The sequence below is a fragment of the Populus alba genome, chromosome 1 (assembly GCF_005239225.2).
Source record: "Populus alba chromosome 1, ASM523922v2, whole genome shotgun sequence".
NCBI classification, from domain to species: domain Eukaryota; kingdom Viridiplantae; phylum Streptophyta; class Magnoliopsida; order Malpighiales; family Salicaceae; genus Populus; species Populus alba.
Window position 1 is genome coordinate 5,993,481 of NC_133284.1, and position 22,075 is coordinate 6,015,555.

At 31.6% G+C, this 22,075-nt stretch overlaps 2 protein-coding genes across 2 annotated transcripts; both read right to left on the reverse strand.

Annotated features, from left to right (window-relative positions):
* Window positions 1–1,874: 1,874 nt before the first annotated feature.
* On the reverse strand, window positions 1,875–4,485 carry LOC118043201 (leucine-rich repeat protein 1). The gene is made up of 7 exons (XM_035051081.2): window positions 4,271–4,485; window positions 4,009–4,141; window positions 3,155–3,226; window positions 2,632–2,775; window positions 2,411–2,482; window positions 2,252–2,323; window positions 1,875–2,133 (listed from the first exon to the last, which is right to left on the reverse strand). Exons 1-7 carry the CDS (start codon window positions 4,350–4,352, stop codon window positions 2,055–2,057), a joined length of 654 nt encoding a protein of 217 aa, XP_034906972.1. The 5' UTR covers window positions 4,353–4,485; the 3' UTR covers window positions 1,875–2,054.
* A 12,259-nt stretch (window positions 4,486–16,744) lies between these two features.
* On the reverse strand, window positions 16,745–18,683 carry LOC118043209 (leucine-rich repeat protein 1). Its single transcript, XM_035051092.2, has 7 exons — window positions 18,445–18,683; window positions 18,120–18,252; window positions 17,940–18,011; window positions 17,628–17,771; window positions 17,449–17,529; window positions 17,269–17,321; window positions 16,745–16,952 (listed from the first exon to the last, which is right to left on the reverse strand). The coding sequence occupies exons 1-7, from the start codon at window positions 18,512–18,514 to the stop codon at window positions 16,903–16,905; spliced, it is 603 nt and encodes a 200-aa protein (XP_034906983.1). The 5' UTR covers window positions 18,515–18,683; the 3' UTR covers window positions 16,745–16,902.
* Window positions 18,684–22,075: the final 3,392 nt, after the last annotated feature.

The window sequence follows — 22,075 nt, forward strand, 5'->3', positions numbered from 1 at the left end:
GTTGATGGGGTGACTCGTAGCCGTATCATCTGTAAATTTGCATGAGAGTAAAAAAAGAGAGAGAAAAAGGTAAATTACACTAACCCCCCTGGAGTATAAAGGAATTACAAGCACTATCCAAACCTTTTAGTATTTGACACCAACCTCCCTGATATTTCATATAATATATCAACAACCCCTTCCATCCTAGTGTCTGTTAAGAATTTGAAAACGACGTCTGATGTCATTATCCAGTAACCATCTTCAATTCCAAAAATAACCATATCTAGTGCCTAACCCGTCGCTAATCCAAAATCCAGGGACCTAGCGCCACTTCCTCTGCATCATCATCTCAACCCACTTCCGCCTTTGCATCATCTCAACCTCTAACTCGGAGGCACCATTAAAATTCATAACACGATGCTATAAAAAACTTGGATCCTCAACAAAAATGTGGAGACTAAGGAAAGTGTTTGATAGGATGGAATATATAAATGGGTTGGTAAAGTAAATCTTGAATGGGATGCCGAGGCACTATAGGAGATCACTAGATAGATAGATGGCCTGTATTTGCCATTTTTTACAGTGTAAAAAAATGAAGCTCAATAGCTGTCCTATGCAAATATCAAAGTACTCCTGATCTCATACAATATGAACTAAAAAAAACAAAAAAAGATAAAAAAAAACTTTTCAATCTTAGCTGAAGATTATTCGAGTCAAAGGACACTTAAGTAACTACCTGTTTATAGAATAATGAAAAACCAAAAACACCCCTGATCGTGCAGCCAAGGGAAGTAAACATCCGAGAGTATTATTGATATTACACTATACTAATAAAAGTTAAAAAAAAAACTATTTACCCCCATCCAATCTTGTAATATCAGATGTGTTCTATGAAAAATATTATATTATCTATTACCCTTGAGTGCATGTTATAAGATTTAAATTGTGAAGGACAAAATGACCAAAATATGACTTGAATCCAAGTATTTCTCCTCACAGTGCACAGGAGAAAGCTGAGCTGCTTTAGGTTTTTTTGTAATGTATGAGATGGAGATGGTTCAAATGGATTTAAAGGTGTCGTTTATATATGTAGATCTTGATGGCAAGGGGTCGGTTTGGGAAGTAACTTCATTTCTGTATAAGTTGATTTTGAAATCTTTGGTCTTTCGTGGGGCAATGAATTCGATCCTTGTGATGCTATGCACAGTTCAAAGTGTTGAATGTATAAATGGTTTCTTCATGAAAGATTCCACCATTTTAGCATTTCCAGTAATCCATGAAGTCTGGGTTCGACTTCGTTGTTAGTACTGTCCCTTTTGAAGGAATTTCGCATTTCACCCCCAGGATGATGGACATATCCGAAGCTGTGAACAGAGCATACGGCGTACGTTTTTTTTTTCTTTTCTCGATAAATGCCATGTAAGAATGGTTAAAAGCTCCTTTTAAGAGGCATCATCTTTGAAAAGAAACGGATTGAAGCTATTCAACGTTAGCACCCACAGAGGACAAGTACTGCCTGCCATAGATCATTCCTGAGATCCGTGTTGACCAAGGACTTTGGCTAAACCTGTTTGAAACAATATTGCTGGAGTCATATCCCTGTCCTAAAGTAAGGATCGGTTCGCATAGAGTTGAGTTGCCTAGTGGATCGCTAACTGGACAGATCATCTTACGTTTTACATTTTGTATTATGTTTACTTGGGTGGTGTGTCGTTGTCCCAAAGCAATCATGTTCCTTGACTTGCCAAAGATTTTTTTAAAAAAATACCTCCATTAAAATGAAGGCATGGTTCCCCCCTCCTTATCTGTACGCCATCTCGTCGACATCGATCATCGAGTAGTTGACTATATGTATTCTCTATAATATATTACCATTAACTGAAGGCTGAAAGTGACTGCAAGATATGGTGACTGGAGATTCTTCTCTTAATTAACATAAACATGATTTCTTGATATATGACTTTAATAAGAAACATCTAATAAATAACTATAGGAGTAAACAAACATACAACCCTTGCCATATAGTGAGGTAATATATGGAATTAGGTAACTAGCTGCCTCTTAGTGGTCTGTCATTTACAACTTCCAGCAGCATTGTACCTCACAAACCCCACCAGTTCTGGTCCTTCCAGTCTTGAGTTGTTCACAAAACTGCTTCAAACAACCAGCAACAAAGAGCCCACCAAGAAAAAAAAAAAAAACGATTAAAAGACGTTCAAACAAGGAAATTAAATGAAAGCTTTTGACACCAAGGAATTAGTCTGGTTACCTTTCCTCTGTCAACTTGGAGAAAGAACCTGAGGTAGGTATGGTGCCACATAAATCATTGTTTGATACGTCACTGCATACAAAACAGAGTAGATTGTTACAGGGGCAAAAGATTGTGTAGAAGAAGAAAGGTGTTTTGGGGATCACATAGAAGGCTCACAGGATCTTTAGGCTCCCCAATTTGGTAAGTTCTCTCGGTATCCTTCCAGTCAGTCTGTTGCCGTTCAGTCTCCTGCATGGAAATTACGTTAGCAAGGTAGTAATGAAAGTGGAAAGGAACTGACACCATTAATGACGACCATCCTCTTGATTCTGATCAAGCATATCGGCAAATGAATTTGGCAGCTAATTAAAAATTAATACAGATGAGAGAACGCTTACAGGAATTTAAGATTGGATAGCTTAGAAAGTGAAGCAGGAATGGTCCCAGTGAGGTTATTGTGGTACAGATCCAAGCTCACAAGACTCTTCAGGTTTCCAAGTTCCCTTGGTATAGGACCCACCAGTTCATTCATGTACAGTTCCCTACACAGGGAACATATAAATCACTTCAAATTTAATACAGTATCCCGCCAGTGTCCATATGATCACAAGGCCACCAGATGGTAGGCAAGGTAGATACTATGTCGTGAATGTTGTAATGATCTAGTCCATAATAAATTACGAACAAACTCATCTCTTAATCAAGAAGACTATCAACCCAATTTCTAGTGTTCTTACAACGAATAAAAAAAGCCAACGCTTTTAGCAATGATTAAGGTATCAAAGCATGGGCTTCTTTTCCATTCAAATCAATGAAACATCAAGCAGTTTGCGTACTTCATCTGTGTAATTAAGAAAATGAAAGAAGGTGCTGGCGTTGCCAAGGCAGCTTTAAATTCTATATATAATGTGAAATGCTTACAGATACTGAAGACGCACGAGCTTCCCCAACTCAGGAACTAGACTGCCCGAAAGCTTTGCATTTCCAAGGTCTCTGCAACAACCATTATTTTACTCGCCATTAATTCATTGCTCCTATAATTTTGTTTGAGTTAAATAATTCGATGACAATTAAACAAATGATTATTCCTGTCGTGTTAATTATTATTTCCATAGCAATTAATTTTAAAAACACAAATAAAAAAAATTCCTTAACAGCCATGGGTAAATTAAGGTCGATATATTAGCATACAAAGAGATGAAATACAGTGTATGATTCAAACATTAAAGGAGCAAAATTTATTCTACTCTTGAATTTACATGTGCATATATATACATAATTACAACTATTGTTTTATGCTTTTTCTCCTGTCTTCTCCTTTATTATCACATCAGAGTCACACATCTGTCTCAAAGATTTTGAGTTGTGAGAAAAAAAATCAAGGACATAGTACTATAATAATCTTTAAACATCATGTTTGAAAAGGTCGTCCGTCCTTGAGATTATCATGTACAAATATACGAGATGCATGCGTGGAAATTAGTTGAATATGGTCAGAAGTCGGGCTTGTCTCTAGTGCCTAATTAGATTTCCTGGTGGATTAACTAAAGTAATTGGATACTAGGCTATTTGTAGGCTAAATAATGGTTTTGACAAGCAAAAAAGTTAGCGATAATTTTTCATGACACAACAGCCAGACAAACACAAACTACAAACTTAAGCATACATGCACAAAGGGTCAAATAAAATGTAACAACAATGAAACAACAAGAACAAGAACAAGAAGAAACATGATGCTGGAACATTAATATATAGTAAGAATGTAAGATGCTTACAGTCGGGTAACCCGATTATCACCGTCACAAGTAACGTGGAACCAAGTACATGGATCTGTCAGGGTTGGATCCCAGCTCTGGAGAACATGTCCTGGATCCTTCACTGCTCTCCTCAAAGCGTACAAAGCATCCCCTAGTTCATGGATTAAAGAAAAAAAATCAAGAAAGCTACCAAAAAAAAAATTCATTTAGCTAGTTCGACTGTACTCAGTACTGTCGATGAAAAATGAAAACGAGAAAGAAAAGAAAAGCCCATGTGTACCTTCCAAATTTGCATTTGTAGGTGACTGAATGGTTGATAGAAGAAAAAGAACAAGAAGATGAAACGCGGTGCTGCTTGCCATTTTAGAGAACTTTAGGCCTTGGGTAAAGAGTCAAGATGCTTATGGCACTTTTACAGAGAAATATGGAGAGAGGGAGAGTAAAGAGTTTCAGGATGTTTGTTTAAAGAACGGAAGCGCAACGAAAGCAGCATTTGTTGGGGAATTTATAGAGCTCCTCGAAGAGTTTGGTTACTGTGCATTTTTTTTTTTTTAAAAAAGAAGTTTTCTCCGGGTCAAATTGTAAACAAACCATCGATTTTATCCAAAAAAAACAAATTACCTCCTTAAACAAAACAATCTCTGATTTTCATCCTAAACAATGATTAATTGACCATTTCCATTAGGGTTTTCATTGAGAATGGATTATGTTTTTTTATTTATTAGGAGTTGTAAAGGAAGAGAGAGGAATTAAGAGGATATTTTGGGCTTTTTTTATTATTAATTTTTATTTAGGGGCAACTTAAAAAATCATACTATTTAGGATGAAAAACCAATAATTTTTTTATTCAATGTAAAGAAGATAATAGATAGAGTTTGATTTATAATAGGAGGCTCAATTTATAATGAGCCATCCTCTTTTTCTATGTATAAATAGAATTACATACAAAATATAAGGTAGATCACTATGTAAGATACAACTATATAAGATAAGTACTACAATATCATATAACAAACCTAAATTCAAAGAATTTAAATTCAATAAAAAAAAATCAATTAAACTTCTTAATAACTTATTCAAATACGCTTAAAACACTTTGCCGAACAAAAATATGCACTTCAAAAGCTAACAACTAAGATTTCTCCAAGTTTTTTCTTTTTCCTTCACCTCTCTAATTTCCTTTCTCTATCTCCTTACTTTCTCATCATTAATCTTTCTAATTTTAAATGATTAAGTGTTTATACTAACACAATCTAACACTTTGCCCTCTAATATTTAGTTTTCATTGGGTTTTAAAATGATCAAGCTTAATAGAAATGAAGAACTATTTTCCCTCCCTTTTCTCTTTGCAAGGCCAGACCCACACACACATATATGAATTTTGTTAATTCCTAATATGTCTCTCATTTACATCCTTTTATGTTTTCCGAGTAATATTTCCCAGACTTCATCATTTGTTTATACCAAATTTAAGCTGAGCTATTTTGAATTTCGTTAAATTATATCCTAGTACCTTTTGTTCCTTATAAATCATTTCCATTTAATTTTTATTCATATTTTTGTATTTTTTATTTTTCATCCATTTTTTATATTCTTATTGTTAAAATTATAGCATAGCCATTTTATTTTAAATTCCCAAAATCCATTACCATCCCTCCCAGTGCAAATATTCAATTTACTTGACATAATATTTACTTCACTATTCTTACAGATCTTATCTAGGGTTTACATCCTATTCTAACCTACTTTTAAAATAACATACATGAAGTTTTAAATCTTTAAGAACTCATCTCAATCTACTTAATATCTCCATATTTATTTCCTAATTAACTTATTCTAATCCTGGGTGAAAATTTAAATTTTTAATAATACCGAGAAATTCAGGCTGGGGGTTTTGCACCATTAGCTAAAGCCTTGTATTCAGTCTTAGTAAAGGAACGAGCAATAATACGTTGCTTGCTAGACTTTCAAGAAGTGGGAGTATTGCAAAAATACACAAGGTAAGCACTAGTGGACTTGCGATCATCAACATTATCAGCCTAATCAACATTAGTAAAATCATGAAGAGATAAAAAGGAACAATGAGTAATGTGCAAACCATAAGAAGTTATACCTTTCAGATACCTCAAAACATATTTAACCACAACACAATGACCTTCTGTAGGAGCATGTATAAAATGACATACTTTATTCACAATATAACATATATTTGACCTGGTAAAGGTTAAATATTGAAGATCACCAATAATTTTTTAAAATTGAGTAGGATCAGAAAACAAATCACTAGACTACAGACTTAACTTGGATGAATAATCACATGTTTACAAGATGACATACTTGCTCTGTAAAGAATATCAAGAACATATTTATATTGACTAAGCATGAGACTCATATTGGTATGTGTAACCTCAATACCCAAGAAATAATGGCATAACCTAAATCCTAAAATTTGAACTCTAAGCTCAACAAAGTGATTAGGCGTTGAAGCAAAACAAAGTTACTTCTAGTAAGTAAAATGTCATTGATATAAATAATGAGAGAAAAGATTTCATAACCCACAAATAAGATGAACAAAGATGCATCAACCTTAGAAATATGAAAGCCAATAGAGAAAATATAATCACTCAAATTTATGAACCAAGCCTGATGGGCTTGTTTCAAGCTTTAGAGAGATTTATAAAGCCAGCGAACATTAGAGAAAAGAACATGATATGCAAAACCTAAAAGCTTTGTCCATATAAACCTTCTCTTGAAGGGTTCCATTTAGGAAAGCATTATGAATATTGTTTTGATAGATCTGCCAACCTTTACAAACTATAATAGTAAGCATTAATCGAATGATGATGGGTATAACCATAGGATTAAAAATTTATGAGTAATTAAAACATTAATTTCAAATTACATAGCATGATGCCGACTAGGAATGTTTAAAATATCTAATTAATCGATAAAACAAAGAAAATTAATCAAAAAAACCAAACTGAAAATGAAAAACCGATTTTCAAAACCATAAATTTTAACAGGTCTGGTTCGGTTTTGGTTTTGAACCAGAAACCAGACCAAACTGAACCAAACCCACTAAAAGCCAAAAATTACAAATTTAATTTTTTATATTCACCACCCTAGTCTATTTGGACAAATTTAATTTGCTAGAGAATTACCTTTCAACTTAAGCTTGGAATTGGTGAAAAACATTTATGACATCAAATTTTTGCAACTAGAGGAAAAACACACACACACACACACACACATATAAGCATATATAAAATGACAAAATAACAAAAAACATTAGAAGAAAACATAGGACCAAGTATATCATTAAAAATTAATTTAAAAGGAGTACAAATTTTATGACCAGTAAGTCCTAATGACAGACACGATAATTTTTCTAATGGACATGTTTGACATTGAAAATCAAAACATTAAGAATTACAAATAACATTTTTATTTTATGCTAATAGACTTAAATATATGAACTATAATGACCCAACCAATGATGCCAGATATCAACAGAGGTAGACACACTAGCAAACTAAAAAGCTATTACCACCACTGTTGACACAATAAGAGTTATTTCTGGTACCAACAAATGTATTTTGGTTGTTCCTCCATCCATCATGATTATAACCTTTACCAAAATGTGTGTTATAATCACTGTCATTTGAACCAGAAAATCAACATTGAGCAAAAAAGGTTAAAGAAGCCTGTGTTGATATAGGCAGTAGCAATGAAAAAATAACAAAAGAGTGAAACAAGCTCTTATGGAGAAATTTATATATAAGAAGGAGACTATTAAACTCAAAATAGAAAAAAGGCTCAACCTTAATGGACAAACTAGTCATTAAATCTTTGAATTCACTATGAAATCCTTTGAAAACATATAAATTGAAGTCTTCAAGGGAAATAGGCTAGCCCGCTACTACCAATTCATCAAACATAGACTTGGCTCTTTGTAAATAACCTGTGATATTGTAATTACCCTGGCAAAGTTCTTGAAAGAAGCCATGAAGTTGCATAATTCTAGAATTAGATGGACAAAAAAGGGCTTGTTCAAGAGTTCTCCAAACACTGGATGAGGTTTGGCAATCGACCACAAGGTGTAGAACATCCATAGACAAAGAAGAAAGAAGAGAATTTAAGATAAGCTGATCTTGTAGTTTTCAAAAGAGAAAAGTTGGATTAATCACCGAAGCAGAACTGTCAGAACTAGCAGGAGGTAGAAATTAAGAAGCAGCATATGGAAACAAGCCATTAACTAAAGGAAAAACTCCTTGATCAATGAGATAGGGTTTTATATGCATCTTTTAATAGGGATAGTTTGTGTTAGTTAATTTGAACGAGATAGCTTGCTCCGTGTTAAAGAGAGGAATAATAATAGCGAGAGGACTGTCAATGTTTGCAACAATAGCAAAGGAAGGAAAAATAACAGTTGCTATAACAAAAATGAAGGAAGAAACTAGTAGGTTTGTTACTGTAAATTGTGGTGCCAGTAGAGGTTGGGAACAATTGAAAAATAAATTTGTTAAGATAACGACTCTAATATTATATTAAAGAAAATAATAGATAGATGCTCAACATATTATGATATCCAAGCTCTCTATATATAAATAAGACTACATACAAAAATAAAAAGATAGATCATTCTTTACATAATAAAACTAAATAAGGTAAGTACAATATATCGTATAATTTAGCACTTTCTATACTATTCAAAATGGTGCATGTTTTTGAACTAAAGTTCGGGGGCTTTTTATAATTTGGCTTTTTATAAGTTTGTCTCTTGCTGCCAAAGTCCTTGCACGTTCTAAACTACCCTTACTCATTTACTACATGGACGATCCTGTCCTAATTACCTGTACAGTGTGTATATATCCCATTCCTTTTCAGCCATTGCTGGCTATGTCAGAAGTTAGAAGCGTAGGGGAGTAGGATTAGCAAAAGAGCAAGTAAAACAAGAGCAGTCCAGTTCACTCAGGACCACTGTATGGTCCTCATCATATGTGACTGGACAATGACATTCTATAAGCATAAGGGCATACTTTATCAAATAAAAGACAAACATATGATTACAAATTCAAACAAGTTAGAACTCCATTAATCCGTTAATATCTTGCATTTGGATTCATCATGAGGAATTTTCGATTTGAAGTTCCACAAAATATGGTTGAAAGAAGCAAAAACGCTCTCTAGTCAAGCAGCAATGATAATCACAAGTCAGATTTCTCTTTTAACTACCATCAAGTTAGTAATAGTAATTAACAATTACTTTTGTAATTTGATCAAATTCAAGCACCGAGCAGTTTTTTAATACTGTGTAGTGGTAATCATACACAACGACAGTAGTCATAGAGATTGCAGAGTGTTGCGTGCATGCAGTATCGGATGGAGGGAAACCATCTAAGCTTTTTGTACCAGAGGGCCAGAACAGGATAAAAGAGAATATTTGAGACTCATCAAGCTTGTCCATTTCCCACCTTCAAGTTTCAAGTTCCCCAGGCATGAGAAAAAAATACATATATAAAGCATGACTTTAATTATTCATTTAATATTATTATACTATATATATGTTCTACACTTCTTTTTATGCGTATCTTAGAAGTATTAAAAATACGGATATGGGCAAAAGTCTGAACGGCATAAGCATAAGAGAATAATATCACCTGGAAATATATATATGTTGTGGTCGAGCAAACGTTTACTAAATATTTATTTACTATTTTCCTCTAATTGCTTAAATAACAATCACAGTATAATAATTGCTTCTTTTTAATGTGCCTGAAGAACTTGAATATATGCTGTAGATTCGGCACTGGGAGCCAATTTAAAAGAAGTAGAGTAGTGACAATTTTATTTTTTTTTTTAACGTGGATGTTCAGGCCAATTTATATGTATTTCGATTAATTTTACAAGTTTTAAAATTAATGATCATATAAATTTTTAATAATTATTATATAAATAACTACAAAACTCGAATCTAAAACCAAGTGAGTAGTCTCAATTTACTAATGGCAAAAGAAGCATCACTCGAGTAATTTTAAGTCAACCAGCTGGGAGGAGATTCGTTGGCTCTCAAGCATTTCCTTCTTCTTCGTTTTTCTTTCTTTTTTAATTCAGCAGTCATGTCACATAATTAAAGGTGTTGCATACGAGTAAAATTTGGTCTTTGGATATTTACACATGTATGGTCATATGTATGGGACTTAATTACCCTTCCTCGCATTATTTGGAAAAGTTTCAAATAGCTCAAAACATTGTTTTGAATTGTAGAATAATCAATTGGAGTCTAAACCAACCGGCAGATGATGAAGTCGGAAAATCTTTCACGGATGATGTGTTTTTTTAACCACGTAATGGATGATATTATAAGAAGGTGTTTGAATGGGAGGTAGAATGTGCTTTTTTAAGTAAAAAACATGTATTTATAGCTTTTAGAGGTGTGGTTTGTGCTTAAAAGGTATTGTATCTTTGATAAAAAGCCATCACACCTCTAAACCAAACACATTTTAATTATAATAACTGACCCGACTTTGCAAGTTAACCTAGTAATTTATTATCTAGGACTTAACTTAGGCCAAATTAATTAATGAAAAAACTTTTTTTATTATTAAAATATCATTGTTTTAATTTCTTTTGTAAAAAAATAAAAATTGGATCAACTTTTCAATTTGTAACTCAGGTTTTGATCTAGGTTAGCCTTTGAGTTAAATATTATAAATATGAATAATATGTGAAGAATATTAAAGATTGAGATGATTGAAAAATTTGTAAAACAAGTTTCTCTTGTGGTCTAAGTAACTCTAAGCTCCGGACTTGTTTGTATAAATGCATGTTTTGTCTTCTTGCATAATAACAGGGGTAAAATTGCATGTTTTGTCCTCTTACATAATTAATGTACTATCTATATTATTTGTGGTTAGTAGAAAGTTGTGCTCTCCGAGTTTATGATTAGAGTAATTATATATGTGTGTGTGTGGTTTTTTTTTTTTTTTTGGTTCCCTCTCTCCCCCCATTTGGGACCTAATCATCTAAAGCTTATCCTGGACAATTAACATCAAAGCAAAAACATTCTCAATCGTTCAATTTTGTAAGCTGTATTCTGCGAAAATGACTAGACATTTCAGGCCCGATCACTGTCATTCATAATAATTTCAAATAGCCTTTAATTTCCGAATTAAAATCACTGCAATCTACTTCGTGCCTCTTTGCAAATGTCCCAACAATCCTTTCTAACATCCGAAAAGATTTGCTAAACAAAAATCAAATGATCTCAGCATGCAGTATTAGTAATTTCGAAGGATGGCCTTTCCAATATTGTTTCTTTTCTATTTTCATCACGGTTATTATCCCGGAAGTAAAGTGTTGCTTGAGCTGGAAAGGCACCGAGACGATGCAGCTAGCAAGGAGGAGCTGGTGGGAAATGTGTGGTTGCTGGCATGTGAGACTCGTCTTTTAAAGTTTGAAATAATTGTTCGTCTGGGGGTCCATGATTAGTGTTCGAGTCTTTTGACTTACTGATTCATAGTTGATCTTCACATGCATGGTAGGGTTTCCTTTAACCCGTCACTAGCTAGATATATACATATTAGTGGAAGAGACACTAGAGAACAGCTTTGTACACATGCAGGATTGGATATAAGATTGAACCTTTCTCCTTAAAAGGAGTGACTTGACTAACCCTAGCACTAGCACTGCACCTCCCTCCCTCTTTTCCTTCCTGTTCTTGCTTTCATGATGGGAATGGGAAAAGTTGGAACAAATGTTAAAAGATTATGTTGGTCTTATGCTTCTTCAAACGGAAAAGATTTCCATACGGACCATTGAGAGTTTAATCAAGAAAAGACGAATCTCTTCGGTGTCCACCGTCTCTTATCAGCAATAAGTCGTTTTTAGTGGGGATTGATGCATGCTAAACAGTAGTTTTAATCCAGAAACTTAAATTTTAAAATGATTTATATTCAATTCTTTTATTCATCTCTTCAAGTATATGTATCTTAAGCTTGACATATGTCCAAACTATCTTACGCTAATTTAATTTTTAATTAGAAAAGAATTGATGTTTTATGTAATTAAAGACAAACAACTTATTGCTGATTGACCTCTTGATTAGTTCTAAATATAAAACAGAGACCAATTTGAGGTAGCTCCTTCCAAAAAAATCATGATCAACGATCTCTCATTTCTTGGATTTACTCGGTCCTGTTTGAATTGATGCTACGTCAAGATAACGAGATAATGATGAGACAAATAACGAGATAATAAAATCTGTTAATTTTCAAAAGATTTCAAAACAAAAAACATGTTTAGCAAAAGAAAATGAATTCAGAATTGGCAAAATATTTAATGCAAAAGCGAGGCAAGTCTTTAATTAAATAATGTCTTGGCCCCATGGAAAAGATGAATTCACCATGATAAGCTTGCATAAAGGACGAATTGGGGGTCAAATATCTTTTTAGTTTGAATAATGTTAACGATAAAGAGCAAACAAGTTCCAGCTGCTTTTCATTCTTTCCATCTCCTTTTTCCCTCTGTACTCAAATTCAATCACTTTCTTTTTCAAGCTTCATTTATCCCTGTTAACTTTTGGTTGGTGTTTTGGGGTCGTCCAGATCAGCAACCTCATTCGACCTTTATGATACGTTGAGCACCATATGTTTCGTTTATCACGAAATTATTAGGTCGAATTTAATTACAACAGCTAGCTCTATGAAATCTTTTTTTATATTATTATTTATGTGGATATTCATATCAGTTTATATATATTTAATTAATAACACGAATTTTAAAACTAATGACTATATAAATCCCCAATAATCCTATAATTTATAAAACTCAAACTAATAATCTAAAAAAAATAAACTAAAAAACCTTAAGTTAAATTATACCTTTTATTTTTTAAACTCTGCAAAATCTTACAAGGCTATACAGTGGCTGTCAATTCTGCCGGTTGACTAGGATAGCCTGGACCCTTGCATGTGTTGAAGGGCTCTTCATTATAAATTAGTCCTTTAATTTACTTTTATAAAATAAATTAAATGGTCTTTTTCTTTTTAAGAACTAATCAACTAGTCTTTTGTTTTTTCTCAATTAATTTTATTTAAAAAAAATGAAAGAAGAAGTAAATAATATGCAAATATTGATGAGAAAAGAAGACATTTGTTTTTGAAATAAAGTTGATATTAAATTAAACTTGTCCAACATTGATTAAATGGTCAAATTAATTAATTTTTAAAATCCATTACAGTCAACACCCAACTCATAATTTGAACATTCAGTCAGTTGAATCTTATAACTATAACAATGCTATTATTTCCCGTTATTCAAAACCATTCTCCACCGATTTCCATAATCATTTTCATAGTATTGTGTAATTTCTTGATATACCAAAGCCACAAATTGCGCCATCAGTTGAAAGACACGAGAATAAAAGAAAATAAAATCATTGAACTATAGCGTGAATTCAGCTTTTGAAAATAAAATCCTATCTTTTACAGTTGTAAATCAAATGGTAATTATTAATTGAACAAAATTATATAAATATTAGATGGTGTATATTTTAATAATTACAAACTTGCGCAAAAATATCTAAGCAAATGAGAAAAACAAATACTAACAAAATGGCCTCCTTAATAATTATATTAAATTGAAAAAAAAAAAAACTGTCAAGCTCCAGCAAAATAACAATATCGTTAACGTTGATTATATAAAAAAAAAAAGTATATGATTTTGATGAAAAGTTATAAAAATAGATGGAAATCCTTAATTGAGGATTGATACTATCATAATTATTTGGAAATATATTTAAAGTTTACTTCTTTATATAATCACTACACATACCATTTTTAATATTTTTATATATCCTGAACTTGCTTTGGCTGTAATTCTTGTTCATTGAATTTTTAATAGAGAATTGAGATTGCACAGCCTTGAACAATTTTTGTTGATACTCAAATGATCGCAATACCCACGTTGTTATTGTTCTATATATATTAGATTTGTGTCCGTGCAGGCCTTTTAACCTTAAAGAAATGCTAAGGAAAAAAATTTAAGAGACAAGTCATTAGTTCAATTAAAGATTTAAATAATAAGATAAAAAATACAATAATAATAAATAAACAAACAATAAAAAATGACAATGAAAAAAATATATGTAAAAAGAACTCGATCTTAGTCAACCTGGATTATTAAACAACTCAATAACAAAGGATAAAAATTTTTTTTTAAAAAAAAAACACTGTTATACCGAGTTAACTCGTAAACTTTGCAACCATGGATATAAAATTGAGATAATTTCATAGAAAGAGAAGCAACAAAAAAAAAATTTAAAGATTAATTCCTAATAAAAATGAGAACATGATAGCTTAAAAAAAAAAAAGATGAAGCTCAATCTCTAACAAATTAATAAAATGTTGAAGGAAAAAAATCAAGAAAAATTATAATTTAAAAAAGGTAAAAAAAAAAAAAACTTGATTTGAGTCTACCCGGCATAGTTATCAGACTTGACCTGGGGGTTGACCCAGCCAAGAAGCCAAGTCTTGGGTTACATGGGTTGACCTGGTTAACCCGGGTCAACTTGGAAAAATAAAAAAATATATATTTAAAGTTTTAATATTTCATATAAAAAAATTTCAAAAAAAAACAATTAATATGAATATAGATTAAAAATGTTTTAAATATGAAGTTTAAAAGATTATTTCAAAAGATTTTTTATCCCATATTGAAAAAGATAATATGTTAGTATGTTATCGTTTTTAAGTTGAAGTATTTAAACTAAAAAGAATTTTTTATCCCACAGTGAAAAAACATAATTTTTTTTTTTGTGAACATAGAGTATATATACTAAATTAAGGGCTTCAAATTCCACATTGAAAAAATAAATTTTTTTAAAAAAAAACAAAAATCAACTCATATTAACCTTTTAAACCAATGACTCTGGTCATGAACCCGAGATTAAACCTATAAAAGGCAAAACGTAAAAAATAATAATGAAAAACTCTAAAAAAAGGTCAAAAAAAAAAAAAGCAATAGCTTTTAAGAAGAAGAAGAAAAAATAAGCCAACTTGGGCAAACCTCCTATACCTGATTTAATCTTTAAAACCCGCAACCCATGAAATCCTTGAACTGGATTCAATTAAGAAGCTTAATTCTCAATCATTTTAATTTTGAATGATGAAATTGTGAAAAAATATCAATTTAAAAAACTTGCTAAAAATAGCAATAAAAAGAATGGGGACAAAATAAGAAAGAAAAAAAAAATCCATGGAGGATGAATTTGTTAAAAAAAAAACCTAAAAAAATGATACCAAACAAAATAAATAGCGATCAAAAGAATAAAGACTAAATTTGAAAGAAAAAAAAATGATGAAATTAGAAAAAAAAATTTTTTTTTTTAATTTTATAGCTTATTAAAAATAAAAAATAATAATTAAAAGATTAGGGACCAAATATGAAAAAAAAAAAAAAGGGAGGTGAAATTGAAAGACATATAATTTCATGAATTTTTTCAAAATAAAAAAATAGTAATTAAAATGAGATAAACCAAATATGAAGGGGAAATAAATTGCAAGGGTTGGTCTGATTTTCTGAAGAGGCCGACATAGAAGTTGAGGTAGGGAGAGAGAAAAGTGAGAGAAAAATTATCATTGACGCCAATTTCAATGCATGTTAGGGGCATACGCCTCCCCATTGAGTTGGGGGTGCTAAGACCTTTCACATATCATCCTAAAATGTGACATTTAGTGGCCAGACAACTTCGCACAAGCTGCGCAAGCAATGCGAACGGCATCCACAAAGCTAGCTTGTGCTACATGCACATGCAATTTTTTTTTAATTATATTTAATTAATGTAAATTACAACAATTATGCTAAGTACCTTGAAATTGACAATAAAATCAATATAAAATAACAAAAAAAACCCTTGAGTGATAATTATATTATTTTTGTTTTTAAGAACATCAAATCAAATAGTAATTACACTATTTAAAAAAAATAAAAAGATAAAGGCATTATATTATTTTATTCTATAATTAAATTAGTAGTTTTATTGTATAAAAAAATAAAATGATCAATCTAACTTTGTACACTTTATAAAAACCAATTATGGCATTGGTGAAAAAATCATTTTGTTTCCAATATCTAATTTAAAGATTTTTTTTATTTAAAAGTAATTTTATAAGTGCTCTGTTATAATGAATAGTAATATGAAAACGAACATTAACTTAACTTTTTGGGGATATTTAGTTTTTTTTTTTTTCTAATTTAATATGCGCGCGTTTCCCACAAATTTCCATTACCGGTTTTTCATGTATTTAATTTTGAATCTGGCCTGTCTGCTGAGTTTTTTTTTTTTGGTTGATAAATCAATAAACACGGCAATGGTGGACATATGTCTAAAATTCCTTTGAGTTTGGACAACGTTTGAGAACGTGCTCTGGATAAAATTAATTTTTTTTTAGATTTTAAATTATTTTAATATGTAATTTTAAAAATAATTTTTTAAAAAATAAAAAAAATTATTTTAATATAAAAAATATTTTAAAAAAAACAAACTTCCAAACTTTTTTAAATCTCACGGGTAACGTTGAGAGAGGACTTCTCTGTTGTATATTGCAAGGCTTAAGCCTCTCGGCGAAGTTTAAAACCAGTGGCCTTTCAAAACTGAAATGAACCAGTCCTGGTAAAATATGTTTCCGAACATAATAACTTGCGCAATTTGTTTTCCTTTGTTAAAAAATGTTCAAAAGAATTTGCACTGATCTCATGAAATATAATTTTATGTATTGAGTGACAATACAAACGCTACACAGAAAGCAAGCATGTAGCTTTATTATAAGAGAAAGTAGGTCGGAGAAATTCCGACTTTTAGTTTATAGCATCAGGCGGGAATAGCTACTGCATTTCCCATCTTCAGTACATTTACATTGCAGGAGCCTTTGGATCTTGTACGACTGTCGTGATTCTCAATCCTACCAGATGAAACAAAACTAAGTTGATTAGTAAATAAGAACACTGCAAAGGACAAAAAAAGAGAACATATATGCCATGATCTTGCTGGACTCTATAGTGTACACAAACAGATGTTTCGAATTTTATCAGAACGTCGATGCTTAAATTTTATGCAACTTTATGCAAGGATGATGCTGGACTAAATTGGCAGGGTTTGCCTCAACAATCCCGTTAAATTAGACAGCTTTGATCTGGTCAGTGTTAGCTATTATCTAAAGAGGGGTATTGAGCTAACGAAATCTCAATTCTTCTGCTGGAAAAGTAAACAGGATTTACCCGTTGAATTATTGCGATGAACAGTCCCTGACAATAAATTGTATGAAACATTCCTGAAAAAACATCATTTGCAGATTTGTCAATGTATAAAGGAAGGGAGACAATCATAAATAACTGGCTAAATTTTCATGCGAAACGTCCTCTAGCTGTAAAATAGCAGAAATAAGTGAGTTGACTCACAGGATCCTCAATCTTCCTGTAGTAATGAGGTTAATAACTGATGTTGGTATTGTTCCGGTTAGCTTGTTACCGTGCAATCTCCTGGAATCAGAAAACATGTAGCAGTATCATGAAGAAACCTACTTCTCAAATTTTTCTTCCAATCAAGATAACTCAAAAGGTTTTGGATATACACTTACATAAACAACAAAGACCCCAGGTTTCCAAGAGAAGCCGGAATTGGGCCAGACAGTTCATTAAGGTATAAATCCAAGCTGACTAGTTCTGTCAGATTACCCAATTCTGTAGGAATAGGTCCACTGATATTATTGCTAAATACCTCCCTGCAAGAAAATAAAATATTAATGTCAGGACATGCAATAGCACAGTTATGTACTTTGTCCATCTAGCTTGTCAAAGCGAAAATGGAGCTTAGGATATCAAATGGTACATTAGTAGCTCTTCAAATAAAATGGCATGTGCTTCCCAAGCTGAGATGTGAGAAGGCTTACAAATATTGAAGATTAGCCAGAAGTCCGAGCTCGGGGATAAGAGGTCCTGATAGTCCAGCTTTGCCAAGGTCCCTATAGTGATCAAAATCCAATTTTCAAGGCAACCTAAAAACGTATTTATTCTCAAAACCTAGATGAAGAGCATGCATCAAATTTGAAAAAGACCAAAGAGTAACGTACACCCTAGTTACGCTGTTATTTGAGTTACAGGTGACGTGAAACCATGTACACGGGTTGACTAGCGATGGATCCCAGCTCTGCAGTACATTGTTTGGATCAAACAGCTGGGTTTTCCAAGAATTTAGAACATCCCCTGTACACAAATAAGCATGTTAGCCATTTTAATTACTAGAAGAGTAAAGAGTAAAGACACATGTTAACGAACTCAAATCAATATTTCTCGGCCATTAATTTATAACTTTCTCTGCAAAGATCGACAAAACAAAGGTGGTAAAGAAGAAATTTAAGCGGAGATGGTGTAGGATATAGAGTGGGGTTTCCTTACCTTCCAGGTTACAATCCACAGTGGCAATAGCAACAGCAATTACGAGGCAAGCTAGAATTCTTGATGCCATAGGGGGGCTCAAAAAAGGAAATAAAAGCAATTAGAGAGATGGCTTTTCTGTGTAGGCACCTAATTCATTTACTTATTTATAAGCATACGATACATGAACATCACTGGCACAGCCGGCCACTACAGTGCTCACCAGTAACCACAGATACCAGCTAACATTTTGAACTCTAGAATTTACAACGCGTTTTTGTGTCTTTGATACAGACACGAAGAACTTTCAACAATCAACTCATCCAAACCAAGTCAAAGCTAAGTCGACAATATAAAAAGCGAGTCTTCTCAGCTGTTAAGGACTACAGAATATATATATATAATGGCTTATATGAAAATCAGTCAAGAGTCTTTGGATAGTTCCATTTGACCAATCCATTTGACCAATTAAGGAAGCCTTTTCAACCTCTAAACAAATTCATTCCTGTTAGTTTCCATCAACTATCTTCGGCTACAATACCATATGATCGATGAAGAACCAACACAAATTCTGTATCCCGATCAGTAATCTCTTCCTGAAAAACCAATTTGTTTATAGTCAGCCAAATTCTTCACGGGATACCAAAAGCCAACATGAGAATTGCATTGCGATGAGAATTTTCACTCAAACAACAGTTCATCTATGGTGTTCGGCATACACCACTGTAAATTCAATCATTTCAGAAAATGTTTCTAGTAACAAGGACTCTATATTCAAATCTTTTTTTATCCAGACAACATTTTCTTGTCTCAACAAATACAAAACCTTTTTTTTTTTTATCTAGAAAACCTTTTCATATGTTTTAACCACCCTCCCTTAGATTGTTGTTCTTGAACACTCAGTTTAGTAACGAGAGACTCTCTTGTAAACAGGTCTTCTAGATTACAAACGACAACTTATTTTCTAAGCTTCACAAACTGATATAACTTGAGTGTGCCTTCTTCCGCATTTTGTTTGCTTATATATAGATTTTCAATAACTGTCATCGAGCGCTACAAGAAAAGAAAATGAAGTTCCGTATATCGATCGGAAGATGATGGTGATCTCAACAGTATCCCTTCTGGGAGACCCTCGATGTCAGTTGTCAAAATTTGGCAGCCGCAAAAGGACAATAATATCCACAGCTTCCGAGTTAATTACAAGCTACCTTGGTAATTACAACAGTCAACAGCATCTATATGATGAAAGAGATGGGAAGAAGAAAACCTGGCGCATCACAGCGGGAGCTAGCGAGCCTAAACAGAGACAATGAAGTAAAACTTGAACTACATTGTTAGAAGTTAAAACTGCTTGGAAATGTTGCAAATGCAACGTTGTTGAGAGGTGCAAGCTAACCACATCAGAAGAGCAACACGCCAAATTATATTATTATGGGGTGTTTAGGAGCGTGGTTGTTATTACTCTCAAAGTATTTTTTGCTTTAGAAATATATTAAAATAAATTTTTTTTTATTTTTAAAAAATAATTTTTGACATCAAGACATCAAAATAATCTAAATATATTAATTAAAAAAAAAATTAATTTAAAAAAAAAACACTTATAAAACTAAAAAAACAAAAAGGATTTATTACGAGCTGTAGAGCCCCGTAAGACCAAGTCCTCGTATAATATTGTAATAACGATCTTTGTTGAAAATTGAAGGTAAATGACTTGTTCCACTTGAGGTTTGGAAATCAAGGCATGCATTGAACCGGTGCACCATATCTAGAATACGAGTCTTCATGTATATTAAATTTTATTCAAGATCCAAAGAATGGCAGCAGTTAACAGGGATTTCGCGTATCCAGCTAGAATTTTTTAATCAATCTTTTGGAATATCGGCAAGAACAATATCGGAGCATGACGACCAGGTTACTTGTACTATAAGTTGGCCTCCAAAACGAATCTGATTCCCCTTTTCCTTTTGAAAAGAAATTAAAGAGAAAGCTAAAAACACTTGGGCAAAGCATTGTAGATATATTTTTGTTTTCTTGTGGATTGTAATAATTAATTGATAGCTTTGCATTTTAAAAAACTCTCAATAATCTATTTTTTAAGGTTAATATGATTTTTTTTTTGTTTCAATTGTCGTTTTAAAATTGTTAAGAGATGTTCACGACTTTTTATTATTTTTGTCACAGTAAAATAACTTTGTTATATTTAAAAGCAAATAATTATTTAACTATGATTTAGTTTTTTTGGGCATTTTATATTTTTTTTTTTGTTATAGTACAATTATTTTATTATCCTTGGATTCAAATTTGCAAAAGCTTGGCTTGAGGGGTGAATTTATAAGTTCAAAATGTTCTTTTTTTGTGATAACATTTGGAACATGAGGGTAAAGTAGTATTTTCAAAATAAAAAAACTCAAAAATTGTTGACACTTGTGTTTCACGCATCAAACTACTCTGTTACCTTAGGATGATGTGTGCGGTTGACTCCGATGGTAAAAAATATTATTTTACCGCATCATTTGATTCGTATCAACCTCTTTTTCCTTCTTGTATGGCGTGTGGTGGTCGAACCTCTGATGCGTCATCAACATCTTTTTCTTTTTTCTTTCTACCAAAAAATCAGTGTCTGCCCTCCACATTTTCAAATCAGCCCTTCAAGTTATTTTTCTTTTAATTTTGTCCCTTGTTTTTTTATTCCTATTTGTTTTATTTTAATTCATTTCTCAAATTTTGTTTTGTTTTCAATTGCATCCTCCTTTAATTTTTTTTTTTTGTATATTAAATTTGGTTTTTATTTTTTGATTTTATTTTTTTAATTAAGATAGTTTATTTATTTATTTTCTTTTTCAATTTCACCATTTCACATTTGATGATCTTTTTTTTTTTTTTTTGCTTTGGTTAGTTTTTAAATATGGGATTTTTTTTTCAATTTCTTCATTTAACATTAAATTGGTTGACAATTAAAATTTTTAATTAAACCCATGTTTTCAATTTCAATTGTTGCAAATTTGAAATATTAACCTAGGTTTAAAATATTCATTTAAATCAATTACTATGGGTTGAAACTATAAATTTATTAGTTTTTTCTATAATGGATTTCACACTTAACCTCCTTTGTTTAGTGTGGATTAGCCATGTTTTAATTGATCGAGGTTATTGCGGTCTTTTTTATTTTATTTTTTTTTTGCAAAGTTACTATAATGCCTATAAATACAAAACAACACTTAACTTGAATCTAAATTTTTTTTTTTAAATCACTTTTAAAGCTCGATTTCAGGGTCTTAATCATCATCTTAAAGGCAATTTGATCTTTCACTTAATGTTGATAATAATTAAAAAATATATATATATATTTTTCAATTTCATCCATTAATGTTAAATTGATTAATTAAAAATAAACTTCGTGAATGTTTTTTTATTTGTTTAGAGTTATTACAATCTCAAACAAATATATATTTTAGAATTATATTATATTTTTTAGAATTAATATTCAAGATTGCAATCATCTAATTTTTATCATATAATTAAATAAAAATTATTTTTAAAAAAATTATTAAACTTAGCTAAATTCATGAACCAAGTTACATGAAACCAAGATCAATTTAATATACCATCATCTCAATACTTTTAAAATAAATTCCTCTTGGTTTTTTTTAAT